General features: G+C 35.2%; 1 protein-coding gene and 2 non-coding genes across 3 annotated transcripts; all 3 read right to left on the minus strand.

The window, feature by feature from the left end:
• Positions 1-4709: 4709 nt before the first annotated feature.
• Positions 4710-4905, minus strand: LOC114078515. Its single transcript, XR_003580195.1, has one exon. It is a non-coding gene; the product is annotated as a U2 spliceosomal RNA (small nuclear RNA).
• A 1081-nt stretch (positions 4906-5986) lies between these two features.
• On the minus strand, positions 5987-6182 carry LOC114078485. The gene has a single exon (XR_003580169.1). It is a non-coding gene; the product is annotated as a U2 spliceosomal RNA (small nuclear RNA).
• Positions 6183-6485: 303 nt separating this feature from the next.
• LOC107027797 (potassium channel KAT3) lies at positions 6486-10799 on the minus strand. Its single transcript, XM_027919394.1, has 11 exons — positions 10079-10799; positions 9940-9997; positions 9510-9827; positions 9160-9399; positions 8940-9038; positions 8819-8851; positions 8017-8202; positions 7855-7932; positions 7312-7366; positions 7053-7193; positions 6486-6915 (listed from the first exon to the last, which is right to left on the minus strand). Exons 1-11 carry the CDS (start codon positions 10213-10215, stop codon positions 6812-6814), a joined length of 1449 nt encoding a protein of 482 aa, XP_027775195.1. The 5' UTR covers positions 10216-10799; the 3' UTR covers positions 6486-6811.
• Between the last annotated feature and the right edge of the window lie 2149 nt (positions 10800-12948).

Below are 12948 nucleotides of genomic sequence, written 5' to 3' on the forward strand. Positions count from 1 at the left end.
GTGAGGAAAAATAGAGAGTGTGAGCGATATTGTAGTGAGGTGGAAAAATCAAAAGAGTGTTATTTCTTTTGAATGTATAGTGGTCTTTGGAGTTTTACTCAGACACACAAGTGTAAAATCCTTACTATAGTGATATTCGTTGCTCCTCTCGGGTCGTGGTTTTTCCCTTATTTAGGAGGGTGTCCACGTAAAATCTTGGTGTCATTATTTCTCTTTTATTCTCGTTGATTAACCGTATTATTGTGTTCCACATTTGTTGCCTTTATTACCGCAAATATTATTTCTGTTACGGATTTATTCCCAACAAGCTTATGCCGGAACTGATCATGCTTGGCTTGTGGGAGTGCCTTGGTGAGAACATCTACAATTTGATCATTTGTACCGCAAAACTTCAACTATCACATGTTGCTGTGTGGTCACAAATGAAATGATAACAGATCTCTATGTGCTTTGTTCTTCTCTGAAAAGCCGGATTCTTTGTTGTCACATCCGGGATTACACCCTAGACATAATCGGTGTCGTCGTCTTTGAGGACTAAGACTAGCCTCTTAGTTTACATCATTACATTCATAGGTCAAAATTAGCAGAAATTTAAAACTTNCATCTAATAAGAGTACAATTTGGGCCTAGCCCATACATCAATGAAACAAGACCACATATAGGTCATACAATGTCTAATATCCAAATGAAAAGGAAAGAACATAAGAGTCTTAAAACTAAAACAACATCATAGGCTTGATAGTGGCATTGACCTCGGAAAGTGAGGACCTACCCAACTTGGATGATTAAGAATTCCAAGTCTTCTTCAAAGTCGTCTCCAAAAGCTCTTCAACGACCGGAACCTAAAATGTTAGAGAAAAAGGAAGAAATGAGGTTAGTACACTAATTGTACTAAGTATGAGACTATATGCACACATATCATGAAAACATGCTAAAAGAGGAAAGTTCATTAAATATGCAATTTACTTTGAAAACCTTTATGCATATTCAACAAGACCGTACCAAATCAACAAGACATATTCATTAAGTCATAGACATGTACATCACAAGACCAACAACATCGAAACTAGTCAAGTCAATATGCATATTATGTAATTAAATACATAGTCAAGTAACTCTATTATCAAGTCATAAATAACCACAAGCATGAATAAGAGTTCATTATAACATAACCAAAGTAAGACAATTACCCACGACTCCTATCAAGTCAACAAGTATAATGACCAAGCAAAGCCCCATAACCTTACTCAATCAAGTAACTCAACAAGAATCATGACCAACATCCCGCTTCACATAGCATGACATTTAAGAGTACATATCATCATACTTTAACAATGTAGACCAACACATATTCATAAGTGACACCAATCAACATATAGTATCAACAATGTGCAAGTTCATCATATACATATCATGTACCACTATAAGCATATTCATACATAAGAACATCCTCATAAGACTCCCTTCAAGACTAACTAGTGCAATGTTTAGGTAGAGTCCCATACCCCTACCTAGATTAAGCTAAATCCCTTAGGTTATCTTAGTTAGAGTTCATTCCTTTAATTCATTTTACCTTTTGGGAACATCTTGCCCTAACCGACATAGACCACATGAGCTAATGTGGAATCCAGTGTCATGGAACCCTACACTGAAAGAAGACGGACTACTTGCCAAGGTAGTACCAAAACATGAACATAGCAACTACGTGGAACCACTAGCTAGTATTCCTGTGGGGGCAACATAGTTTAAGAATTAGGAGATGTAGTTGGGACCCTCTTTATGCTACATACATTGTAATCTCCAATCTCAAGAGTATATTGGTGATCCTACCTTCCCTATGTGGGAAGGGACACTCCTCACTCTAGTTCACTCGGTGCTAAGCTAGAGTCCCTTTTTGAAATGTCTTTAATATCTTTATTAATCATCATAACTTAGTTAGGTCATAGGGTCTAACCCTTGTATAACATCATCATCATCATACCTCAATAAGAATTGCATGAGTATTGTCCTTTCATTACAATTCATATAGGTGAGGTTAGCACATTAACATTTTCATATCATGATAAGGCACATTGGTAAATCATTCACCATCCTTATAACATTTACATCTTAGCTAACACCTCACAAACCATAGTCAAGACATTTCAATTCAACATCATACCAACCCTATCAATCCTAATACAAGACATACTCCAATACAACATCATGACTTAATCACAATTAACCATAATTGAAGTAAAGAATAGGGATCACAAGACTTACCAAGTCTCCTTCATAATTCATCATCAAGGTCTTACCAAATTAGGGTGAAGTATCATCATATAACCATAATCAACATGATAACAAGACTAATTGAATCACTACATCACAATCCAATACTAGTTCATAACTTAATATAAGACACACAGATCAAAGTCATAATCTAAAGTAATTACTCAAAAACTAGCATGGTAGGACTATAATTCACCCTAATCTATTCATGATTGATACAAAAACATCATCTATTAGTAATTCAACCAATAACCAAGTCAATTGAACTAACATTACACAATTCTCATCAAGATCACAACCTAGGGTTAAGGGAAAAAGATCATCTTCTACAAACTAGACCAATCCATCAAGATATATCATAATTGAGTTAAATTACATGTTAATCTATTCATAATATCCAAAAGAAATCATAACAAAGTAATCCATAACAACACTTTGGAGATTGGATGAAACCCACTTGAAAACTCAACTTTTGAAATCAATTTGGTGGAACCCTTTGAGGAAAGAGGTCTCAAAGGTGAAAGGAATCTCATACCCTGCTAATTGATGAAGATTGATGAAGGAAATTGACCCTTTGCAGCCCTTGAACCCACCTCTCTCTTGGTCTTCAATGGGGGTTTCTTTGGGAGAGATAAAGAAGAGCAAAGGAAGAGAGTTTTGAGTTTAGGAATTATGGGATTTTTAGTTATTCTAATTAGGTTAGGACTTTACATAGGTGGTTAACTAACTTAATTAGACCTCTCCTAATCCCTAATTAACTTCCTAACTAAGCCAATTAATTAATTAACTTAAGTGAGAACATGCAGCAAAACAGACCCCTCACAGACAAGACCCCGATCGACGGTCCGTCTGAGAGACGACGGCCACTGCTCCCTCTGTGCTGCACATCCATCTCTAAGTTCAAAGACTGTGCAAAATGACCCTTTCAAGATTTGGCTAAGTGACTGTCGACGCCCCGTCGATTGACACACGCCCCGTCGATGGCACTCGTCTGTGCACACTGCCTTGGGCAGTCCTTTGACCCCAAAATGCAAGGGTCCTTCTCAAGGGCCCTTAGTTGGTCCTTGGGGAGTCGTGCCCGGACGTTTCCACTATGAATTAACTCTAATACATGTTAGACACCCTTCCACCAATTTTCATCATTTTCTGACTCCTAAAAGCTAGTCAAATAGGCTAAGGCACGCTAGTACCTCCTTGAACTAGTTTTCGGACGTCATGGACGTTTTGATTTTTAGACTTCCAAAATGACTTATATTCATTAAAATAGACCTTAAAACATTGTCTAAACCTTATGACACTCATATTAGGCTCTAGAACACGTCCTGGATTTTTGAAGTGTTACATTTGTCATTTCAATTGTTGCCTTGTTATCGCAGAATATTTTTATTGCATCCTCTTGCCGAAGGAAAACATCAACTGACATTTTTCGTAACCATATGGCTTGACAAGCTGCTGAAGTTACAATAACATATTCTGCTTCCGATGATGATAATGCAAACACATCCTACTTTTTTGAGCTCCAAGAAATTGCTCCAGATCCTAAATTGAAAACATCCCCAGAAGTACTCATTCTGTTATCTATATATCTTGCCCAATCACTATCGATGTATACTGTCAGGCTAAAATCTACATCTTTGGAGTAACAAATCCCGAAGCCAACTGTCCAAGCAACATAACACAAAACTCCTTTGGCAGCACCAAGATATTGCTTGGTAGGACTATGCATATACCTAGCCTAGACAACATACTAACAGAAAACATAATATCAGGATGTGTATGTGTCAGGTAGTTCAAACCTCCAATCAAACTTCTGTAGTGACTAGGATTGGCAAGATCTGTGCCATCTTTAAGCTGAAATTTTTCATTTGCATTCATGGGTATGGCAGCCGCTTACAACTATGCATACCGAACTTTAACATAAGGTCTTTTGCATACTTCATTTGAGAAACAAAAATTCCTGTTTCACTTGAAGACCAAGATAGTATTGCGAAATATCTAAATCTGACATTTCAAACTTCTTCATCATGTAAGATTCAAATTCAGCAACTAAAGTTTCACATGACCCCATATAACTCATGTCATCCACACAGAGACAAACTATCAAAAAAATCACTCGTACCTTGTTTCTTTACATACAACGTAGGCTCATTCTCGCTCCTTTTAAATCCATTCCACAGGAAGTATGAGTCAATTTTGTTGTACCATGCTCGTGGCGCTTGTTTTAGTCCATTAATGTCTAGCATGTAGCAACAGCTTCAGCCTAGAAATATTTTGGTACACCTCTAGCTTGCATCATGCTACTACTCATTTCAATGACTGTTCGGTATTTTCGTTCCGCAACACATAATTGTATTAGTATTGGTGGGGTGTGCATACAGCAAAACATACAACTTTAATCATAAATCCAACTTAATGTAAAAGAAATTGTACTAGAATTGGTGGGGTGCGCCAGGCCCGTGCAGTAGTGCAACGCATGGGCGACGCGCAAGAGCCCAGGTAGCAAGCTACCTTAGTGGACTCTTTCCCTTAAAAAATTGAGTTAATATCGTGTGAATCGATGATTCACATATCAGATATTAAACTGATAAGAACAGATACTACACTTGATCTTAGCCAAAAGGCCGAGAAAGGTATGCTTATTTCATTGTAAATGAGTGGCTTTTGTGACAAAACACTAGCGTTCAAGTCTTGTTTGGATACCGATGTGGGAAAACTAACACATGGACATCTAACTTGAACTAAAAATTATGAGATGCACTTACATGATAAATGAATGTTAAAAAAAAAGAAATAAAACTTCAAACACTACTCTTTGTTAATATTTGCTCACATTTCATGCAAATTCTAATCTAGCTCTTACTTTTCTTGAGTGATTTTTTTTAATCCTTAAAAATACTTATGATAGGCATTTGGACAAACAAGTTGTGAATACTATCAATTTTGTAACCTCCAGCTAATATACTCCTTCCTTTTCATGTTAGTTGTCAACTTTTTTATTCACACACTTCCTTTTGATATCATATTAGAAAAATGAATCCATAGTAATTATTCGCTAAATATATATCATAAGTCATGCAAAAAACTAAAAGCAATTCATGAGTGAAAGACTAAATCTTTGATTGGAACATTTCTAGATGAAGCATAAGCTTACTGGTTCCTTCTTCGTTTGGTTCTTCATGATTTTGCCCCGTATTCATAGAGACCTCCTTAAGCTTTTACTCTCTCCGTCCATTTTTATTTGTCATGTTGCGCTTTTCAAAAGTTAATTTGACTATTTTTCAATGTTTACACTAATTCGATATTTTAAACAAAAAATTTAGATATTCAAAAACTATATGAAAAGGACTATAAATTGCAATTTTTGCCATGTCAATATGATGAAAAAATACATGTTGGTCAAAGTTCTTATAATTTGACTCTAAAAATAGAAATCGTGACAAACAATAGCAGACGGAGGGAGTATAACGGAGTTCATTTGCTAGAATATGAGTGGGGGATTAGCTTTTCTCATCAAACCTTTAACTTTTATAACTCTGATAAGTTTTGATTACTCAAGGCAATTTACATTTTATTCTTTATGATGCCATTAACTTGAGATGTTTAGTCCTTGCAACACATAAGATCTACTAAAATTTTCAACCATGCGTGATATATTTAAGACCACAATACTTAAAAACCGTACCTAGTCAAAGGCCCTAAATTTCTACTAGAATTGGTGGGGTGCGCCAGGCCCAAACAGTAGTGCAACGCATGGGCGACGCGCAAGAGCCCAGGAAGCAAGCTACCTTAATGGACTCTTCCCCTTAAAAAATTTAGTTAATATCGTGTGAATCGATGATCCACATATCAGATATTAAACTGATAAGAACAGATACTACACTTGATCTTAGCCAAAAGGCCGAGAAAGGTATGCCTTTTTTATTGAAAATGACTGGATTTTATCACAAAACACTTGCCTTCAAGTCCTGTTTGGCTTCTGATGTGGGAAACTAGCATATGGAGATCCAACTTGGACTAAAAAAATATGAGATGCACTTGCATGAAAAATGAAAGTATAAAATAAATAGAACTTCAAAGAGTACTAATATTTACTCATTTTATATGCAAATTCTAGTCTAGCTCTTAGTGAACTTTTAATTTTAAATCATTATTTCATATTGAATGTCCATAACAAGCCCTAAGACTGAAACAAAACTATCTGCAACCATCTCCACAACAGTTTGCCACCACGCTTCACATTTGATCACTACTGCAACCTCCAGATAGTATACTCTTTCCTTTTCACGTTACTTGTCAACTTTTCTGTTTACACGTCCCTTAAGAACTCATAAAAATAATGACAGTTTCATTATTTTACCCCTTTAAAAAACTTTCTTTGAACTTGTTTACACTTCCAAAAAGAATTAATCGCAAGTGTACGACATGGTTGTTCAAGCTTCAAGGAAATTAGGAGATTGTATGATATTTCCTACCATCTTGACTTCTTAAGCATTCGATGATTCTTTTAACTTATCGATACATGTCGTTGAGGATTTCCCCCTCAAACTATATACAAGTGATCATTTTCTTGCAAAGCACCCAAATCCTTCTGTTGGGAGCCATCTGCCAAGAGAATTATGCTTCTTCTTTTGCCAAACTTTTTTTCTGCATTCACTAAATCTAATTAGATACTCTTAACAGTAAAAATATTTTATGTTCTTATTGCTAGGCAATGAATTTAATTGATCCGTAAAAAGTATTCGCGAAGTATCAATACTTGTGATATCGTAATATTTGCTTACCTGCTATTGTTAATAGACCTTCAACTGACTCAGGTAGATGTATTAGTTTTCCGTCAATTCCGCCTTCATTTGGTTTGTCATGTGGATGATATCCATGTATTATAATCCTAGTGGGAAATGTGGCTGACACTCTACGAATTCCTGCAGAATTAGTCACGAAATCCGTAAAATTTATGGAAAACAAAAAGGGAAATAGAAGCAATGTATGAGTTAAAGACTAAATCTTGATTGGAACAGTTTAGATGAAGCATAGGCTTACTGGTTCCTTCTTGGTTTGGTCCTTCATGATTTCGCTCCGTATTCACAGAGAACTCCTGCAAGATATTGAAGCAATCATCATAGAATTGTGTTTGCTCGGGTGGTGAATTGTGTAACAACATTATTCATTCAGCACATAATGATGGTCCAAGTCGAGAAGAGTTTGTAAGCCTTGACTGTGCTTTTTGCTTTGCTTCTGATCGTTATTATAGTGGAGTTCATTTGCTAGAATATGAGTGGGGATTAGATTTTCTCATCAACCTTTAGCTTTTATAACTCCGGTGAGTTATATAACCGAATGCAATTTACATTTCATTATTTATGATTACTTGAGATCTTTAGTCCTTGCAAGAGAGCAGATTTGCTAAAATTTTCGAAGCTACAAAAATCTCATGACATGTTTAAGACCACAATTCTTAAACTTTGTGCCCAGTCAAACTATGCCTTGAAAATTGAATGGAGAGAGAATACAAAATCAATCCAGGTTTAAGTACTTATTCAGTTTAATGCCATAGGTTTTTTCTAGTTTACGGCAAAGGATTACCTCACTATTCAGGTCACTGAGCAACTCTGATATGAGTGGTATCTCTTGTAGCTCTTCCTTTTCGATTCCTTTAAGATGCTGATTATATTATGTCACAAGACCATGATGTTAGTATGATTATAGAAATAACTAATACCTTCCATCTAAAATCTACTACAATACCTGTAGAAAATTGGAGAGGATTATTTTTCCATCTGTGTTAAACAGCTGCAACAGTTGCTTGAAATGATGATGACTGATTCGAACAACCTGAGAAAGTCTTTTACTTCTCACCGTGAAAGGTTGAGGCATATTAAAGATCACACCTATTTCGCCAAACAATTCCGGGGATTCCAATTTTGACAGGAACTGTTAGCAGAAAGTAGAAACTTCTTCAAGGAAAGAACTCTCCGATAAATTGTGTTTTTTTCACAGTAGATTTTCATACTACATAAGACAAAATCTCGGCGTAATTGACCTATGACTGGTTTAATGTAAGTAGACATAGTTGTTTGGTTCCATCTAACATCACTTTTCAGTTGAAGTTATGGCTTGAAGATGCTATCTTTTACCAACAAATGGTTACGTTACGTAGATAATTTTCATATGTTCAAGTTAATACAAGGATTGACAGCATATCTGCTCATATATAAAGCTCTTCCATCTGTAACAATATCCAGAACTTACTAGTTTCTTATGATGTTTCTTGATTTCTTCAGTAGTGTATTTGAATTACATTTCAGATTGTTGGATGCAGCTTACAGGGTACGATGAGAAAGTTACATCCGACACTTTATAGAACACTCGAGATCAGTATGCACTGTGAATTTGTTTTGGTCCTGTTATCTCTGAGAATTTGTTTTTTCCCCCTCCTCTATTTCATTACTTAAGTTTGTTCATTTTTTTACTTTATCCTAGCAGATACTAGGACAGCATCGCAAAATTAGAATTGGCATCAAATAATATGAGAAGTGGGATAGCTAACCTGTTCTGTTCCACTCTTGTATGTTACTACTTCCTGCAGTTTTTAACCACCGAAGAGTTAACATCGCAGAAATAGTAAGAGCAAAAGTTATTGACGTGCGGGAAATGGGAATTACACATACCACAGCCCCGGATACAATAATGTAGAAGTCTGTTGGTATCTCATTTTGAATAACAATGTCAACTTTCGGTGGAAAGTATTCTGCTTTTATCTCCGAAACCTGTAAGGTAAAATGAGCCAAAACATAATTTAGTTCTGTGGAGCAAAAGTACATGATAGTTTAAGTTGAAAGGATGAAAACAACATGCATATAAAGTAGTAGGAAGGTAAGAGAACATTACCAACTGGACTAAAAAGTCTTCGGGAACACCTTTGAAAAGATACGTATTTTGAAGGGTTGTATGGAAAAGATGCTGTGCAATACTAGATCTTATTGCCTTAGGCAAGTCTTCGACTACTTCCTCTTGCTGTAGTTCTGCAGTCTTGAATCTGAGTGTTGAATGTGCAAGCATTTGCTCTTTTATACCTTCTGGAAGTCTATTCTTCCTTGCATATCGCAGTATCTCATTGATTGCGTCCCTCTACAATTATAAACTATCATATTGTATCGTTCTAAACGTGCTTTCTTCACTAAGACTTGAACTACATAATGCATAAACTGTACTAAGTTTTCTAGAAGGAGAGTCATTACCATCGCAAAGGTTCGAGCAACACTATGGACAACAAGATTGGTCATGTTGCCAATTAAGTAAGCAGTTAGGCCAATGTTGAAGAGCATGTAAAAGATGGCAAAAACCTTCTCCCCTGTATTATGTGCACGAAGATCTCCATAGCCTACTGTGGTGAGGGTAACAACAGACCAATACATGGAATATGTGTATCCAAGAGAAATACTTCTTTCTTGGAAACTAGTAACATTTGATCCAATCCAGGTATTCTCTGCAGTATGATAATGTGTTGCTAGCCAGTAATAGAAACAACCAGCGGAATGCACCGCGAATAAAGTCACCTATGGACAGAGTTATAGCCATAAGATTAATGGTTTGGTTGAAGTAAAAAACTTCCATATCCACATGATCAGGTAAAGCTAGCACAATATGGATGGTTCAAAAAGTACTTACACAGACTAGTTTACAAAATCTTGTCCAGAAGTAGCTGAATCGAGTGTCCTTCTCTAGCCTGGATCAAAGGAAGAGATTAACAACAATGTTAAGATTGAGAAATTTATGCAACTTTCTGTATTGATGTTATCAATATTACCTTGAGAAGAATTTACTAACACGACGTAGTCGCCATAGTCTGAGCAAGTTGAGGAAGCCAAAAATGTCTCCTTCTTGCTTTTTCCCATTAAAGAATTGGTATATTGGTTGAAATGGTATGGTTGATGCAACATCCATTGGAAATCCTAGATGAGTCACATACCTTTCAAAAGAAGTAACCTTTCATTGCCATTCAAAAAATAAAAATCCCAATTGTAATTTCATCTTTGTTTTCTTTCAGGTGGCATCTCAAGTATGTAGTGTCCTACATTTCCAATCCCCCATTTAACTTGTCTGATCTGAGCAATATCCTTTACAATTTTAACTTGTATACACTAACAGTGTACTATAGAGTGGTGGTTAGGCTGATTCTCTTGTATGGGGTGAAGTGTTGGCTAGTTAAGAAACTTTCATGTTCAGAAGATGACGTTGCGAAATGAGGATACTGAGGTGGATGTGTGGACATACTAAGAGGAATAAGATTAGGAATGAGGACATTTGGGACAGGGTAGGAGTGCGTCTGTGTCGATAAGACGAATGAAGTGAGGTTAAGATGGTTCGAGAATGTGAAATGGAGATGCGAAGAGGACTCAATGAGAAGGTGGGAGAGGTTGGTGATCCTGGTTTGAAGAGGGGTAGAGTTAGGCCAAAGAAGTCTCGGGGAAAGGTGATTAGATAAAATGTTAGTTGATAGTTGAACATTGTCTCGCTTTCCTGCCGGGTTAGACTTGGTGGTAGATTGGTGCCCCATACCTGTTTATCCTTTATACAAATAGTAATTTAATATGGCTGCCAGTTATACTTTGGTTATCGTAACTTTGTTGTTGCTACAATTTATTTTTATTGAATGCTACGTGATGCTTCCTCTAGTATTTCTTATCTCTTTTCTTTTTTATGTTCTTAGATTTGTGTGACTTGCGCGGTAAGCCAGAGGTCTTTCTGAAACAACTTCTCTTACCTCCGTGAGATAAGAATAAGGTTGGCATACACTCTACTCTCTCCGTATCGCATGTTTAGAATTACACATATTATATAAGAGTACCTGAAAGCAATTTTGTTGTGATGATCAATGAGTAAATAAGTGGTTTTGTCCAAGAAAGCAACAAAGAAAGTGAGAAGAATGTCTATGGAAAAGAAAGCATCCACCAATAAATCAACAGGCAAAAGGCCTCCACTTGCTGCCTTCTTGAATGCCAACTCAAAAGGAGATGACCATGCTGAGTACACCACCAATATCACCAGAAATGTTTGCCATATTCTTAGGAAAAAATTAAAGAAAATGGTCAAAAGTGCCTATTTTTTCAATTTTAAAAAGCACTTATTTTAGAAAAAAAAGGTGTTTGACTAAACTTTTAAGGAAGAAATACACGTTTTTAAATAGCCAGACAAGCTGTACTTGTTTGTAATGAACACAAATTAAAATGAGCATTAGAAACTAACACCACTCTCAACTAGTTGTTATCATCTCAATAAGTTCGAAAATAACTTTGATAATAACTACTAGTTATGCAACCAATTTGAGAATATCAACGAAAATGAAAGTAATAATTTTAATCATTACCTGTATCTACGATCATAAGGAGCAATAACAAATCTTTTAAGCTTTAGAGTGCCTCACCCATGACTGTACCAAAAGCTGGCAATAGGCTACTTGAAACTGAAGTTATGTTTCTTATATCTCCACTTGACTGCCCTTGCGGCGACGCCGGAGACCTTCTCAGCGGTGATCTTGTCGATGACATCTTGGTTTAAAAAGTTGGAGTTTTCTTGGTACTTAGTTTGTTGTTTAAGGGGTCAATTTATTACTCATTTTAATATATGGTTTACGTAGAGGATATTATCATATTATATTATACGTCCTACTCTAAGCAAATTATTGCTGGTTTTTAAAATCATATTATATTATAAGTGGGAAGCCTCTAAGTCAAAAGTTGAATTACCAAAATGTCCTTATAATGTCATTATATTGATGAACAAAAATGTACACATTAATTATAAATAAATACTATTATTTTCTATTAAACAATATTCTTATATATTTATGGAAAAAATATTAATACACACTCTTAAAAGCTAGGTTTTTTATTTATTTAGTTTCTCTTCTTTTTTTTTCATTCTTCTTCCTATTATTTTGCTTTATATCTTATTTATATAAATTCCAAAAAGACCTACAACTTAAGAACTGCATCGGTTAAATATATATTTTAATAGCACGTTATTGAAGAACACTAAAAGTTTCTATCAAAACAAAACCGAACCCACATTTGATGGTTAAAAACTTCATGGAAGAAGTGTGAAAGTTTCATGTAACTGTTACTATTTCTCTATTGGTTTATAAATGAATTCTTCCTCTACAACTCATATTGAATGTATGTTGGGTTTATAATTTTCGTTACTTTTTCCATATTTCATCATTATTCATGTTTTCTTATTATTATGTAAAACCTATTTGATTGCAGAACAAGACTCACAAGAGCTTTCGCAATAATCTTGTAGGAAGAATAGAAGAATGTTACAACATCAAATACTAAATTGTTCTGATAATTCACAGAAACTTGAAAAGGTATAGTTTCTCCGCCTCAATTAGTCTGATATTTTTCATTTCTTGAAATTTAAATCATATGAACTTTAATTAATATGTTAAAATTACAACTTATAATACTTGTATAATTTTTCAAATATTTATATTTTAATTTTATAATATTGAGTTAAATTGATCCAATTTAGCTTCATAAAATTAATCTAATTGACTCTCAATTAGCCAAGACTGTCACAGAATTTGGGATGTAAGGCAGTAAATCTCTCCCTTAAAACTCAAGGTGTTAATACATCATGTATAAAAAAAAATCATACAAAGAATATAAATGTTTG

This window comes from Solanum pennellii, chromosome 8 (assembly GCF_001406875.1).
Source record: "Solanum pennellii chromosome 8, SPENNV200".
NCBI classification, from domain to species: Eukaryota; Viridiplantae; Streptophyta; class Magnoliopsida; order Solanales; family Solanaceae; genus Solanum; species Solanum pennellii.